Source organism: Anneissia japonica, unplaced genomic scaffold, assembly GCF_011630105.1.
Source record: "Anneissia japonica isolate Jap-2015-1 unplaced genomic scaffold, ASM1163010v1 scaffold284860_len1800451_cov186, whole genome shotgun sequence".
Classification (NCBI taxonomy): domain Eukaryota; kingdom Metazoa; phylum Echinodermata; class Crinoidea; order Comatulida; family Comatulidae; genus Anneissia; species Anneissia japonica.
The window spans coordinates 204,709-207,520 of record NW_022706010.1 but is presented as its reverse complement, the minus strand read 5'-3'; the positions used below and the strand labels follow the sequence as shown (position 1 = coordinate 207,520).

At 33.4% G+C, this 2,812-nt stretch overlaps 1 protein-coding gene across 1 annotated transcript in view; it reads right to left on the bottom strand.

The window, feature by feature from the left end:
* Positions 1-2,473, bottom strand: part of LOC117105975 (myosin-IIIb-like) — a 21,214-nt gene extending 18,741 nt beyond the window's left edge. The window contains exons 1-2 of the mRNA XM_033247279.1: positions 2,102-2,473; positions 276-405 (exon numbers count right to left, since the gene is read on the bottom strand). Coding sequence (XP_033103170.1) covers positions 276-405; positions 2,102-2,118 — 147 coding nt within the window. The 5' untranslated portion in view covers positions 2,119-2,473. The remainder of the gene's footprint in view (positions 1-275; positions 406-2,101) is intronic.
* Between the last annotated feature and the right edge of the window lie 339 nt (positions 2,474-2,812).

The window sequence follows — 2,812 nt, the reverse complement described above, 5'->3', positions numbered from 1 at the left end:
TGTATCCCCGTATAACCATGGAGGAATAAAATTGTGACTATATACTGTACGTAATGTAGGTATAATTATATTGTCCGTACAACATAATTATACGTACAATATAATAGTCCTATTATGAAAATAGTAAATTAACAGTCCAGTCAAGTGTATAAAATATTACCAGTAGACGTCGTCATAATTGCGAATAACAATTATAATTTCATATAGGTCTAACTTCCAATATCAATAATTGGAGTCTCCAGTACGGTGAGACTTGATTAAGTCAGTGTACTCACATAAATCTTGTCGTATTCATAGCGACTCATCAACTCGGCTACCAACGTTTTCTCATCAAGAGTTGTTAGCACCGTCAAGTCATCCACTAATCCTGTGCTGGCTTGAGCCATAGTTCCTCGCGATGCTCGCCTGGGAACGATAAAATAATACTAATGATGATGATAATAATATCATAGTATTAATAGGTTAATAGCAACAATGATGATGATGATGATGATTATGACGACGGTGATGATAACGATGATAATGATGAGGTTGATGATGATGATGACGATGACGACAATGACGATGACGATGATGATGATGATGATGATGATGATGATGATGGTGATGACGATGAAATTAGGGAGTGTACTGCTTCCCGGAAAAAACTATCAAATCAAATCAAATATACTTTTATTTTCCAAAGAAAAAAGTAATACAATATACAATAAGAATGCAAAAACATTGAAACAAATACATTGTATGGAAGGAGGCTACAGTAAGTTCTCAGCTTTAAGACGTAGCCACCTTTTAAAAAAAAAATTGGAAAAATGACCGGTACCATTGTTTAGTTTTCCCTAAACTAACAGAATCACAGAAATGATATACCAATAAAATTTAATAAAACCAGCCTTGTATTCGTTTAAAGAAAAAAAAAAAAAAACCCAGACCAGACACGTTATTTCTTAACATTAATAGAAATGAAAGCATGAGAAGGAAAAAGATAATTAATTGCCTTATACCGAGACCAAAGACTTCTTAAGGTGATAATTAAAACTATTCATTGTGAATTTATCATAGTCACTGAATAATGAGCCATGTTTTACCAAGCCCACAAATTCTTTTTGTCAGATCAAATAATCATACTCACAGTAATAATAACCATAATAATAATAATAATAATAATAATAACAATAACAATAATAGCTAAATGTGTCTGTAAAACAGACCATATTGTTTTTCCTCATTAGCATAAATGACATTTGATGTTTAATAAAATAATAATGATGTCACTGCGTTTCTGTGTTACTTATGGATATTGAAAGCATTGTACTTTTCATTGTACTAATACATTTTAAAATGAAGTGCTACGAGACTAATAAATGCAGTAAAATCCATGCACCGTAATTGATTACAAAAATTGGCCAGCACTTTCCGCACGCATTTGAAGAAAACATTTACTGTGGTGGCTATAGTATAATAGCCTATGGGCTTATAACGAAATCAACAAACGTCTGACAGTTTTTCATTCGATCAATCGAGTATTTCATATTCAAAATCTACTGATAGTGCCTACAACTATCGTTGCAAAATGTTCTGAACTCATGATTGCATTGTTTACATCAAGCCATAATTCATTATTATCTTAGTTTAGTCTTATAGACTTAATGTCTATGCAAACTCGTTAATGTCAAACAACTGAAACACCTACACTTCACGGATTATGAGTTAAAAGCATAAGCCTTCAAATTCTTATTACCACAGCTACATACAGAAAGAATAATTTGGATCATAAAGAAAGAATAGGTTTGCAGAATTTCAAATGAGGGTTAATTGGTAATGAAGCATTACCGAGGGTTCTACATATAATTAAAATACAGAAAATGTACTTGTTTTTCTGTCATATTTTCATTCGTCCCTCAGATACAGGTAGGGAGGCGTTAAATAAACATTACTGTAACTTTATGCTACACAAAGCAACAAAGGACATTCATCGATCTCTAGTACATACTAATAATAATATGGCTTCGTACAAGACAATATTATACATCAAACATCTTCAACTCATGAGAGAATTGACGACTAGCCAGACAAATTAATAGAACAGTTAGGTTATACTTACCGCTTTAGCCAATCCATAACAATGCTTAGACTATACAGTACTGTATATAATGTACCGCCGTTGTATAAAGCCTACATACGTACTGACATCCTGATCGGCTAGTATATTACTGCTACTGATGAAAACTGTTGTAAATACTCAATATATAGTTATCTCCGAGCTTATTGTCAAACAAAGGCACAACCTAGGCATAAACCACGGCTCTTTGAGCGCGGCATATAATATGCCTGAGTTGGTCTTTAAATTGCCAAGCTTTCGCACGTACAGAAAGCCTTCTTAATTAATCCGCCTATTCATAGGAATATTAAAATTCTATCAATGGGGAAGTGAGCAACACAGCTCAATCTAAACACAGGTAGTAGCGTGTTCAACCGCAGGAGTATCCTTTGTTGTTGTGAGTCGTCACGCTTGGACGATTGATAGCTCAAGCGTACAATGAAAGCCTGTGTGACGAAGATGCGCCAGTTAGGAAATAATTACTTCTCTATTTGTTGGGTGTTTTCCATATTGTTCCTCAAGTACTCTACATCATAACAGTTAGGCTATGAGCTATGTACAAGTATTAACTAATGCATTAAAAGACGTATTAAATGCCAGATTATACTGTGGAATATATGATAACGCTGATTAAATCGTAACGAAGTATCATATTAATTGTGAACGAATTACTAACAATATATAAAAGAAGTTAGAGGTACTGTACTAGGACTT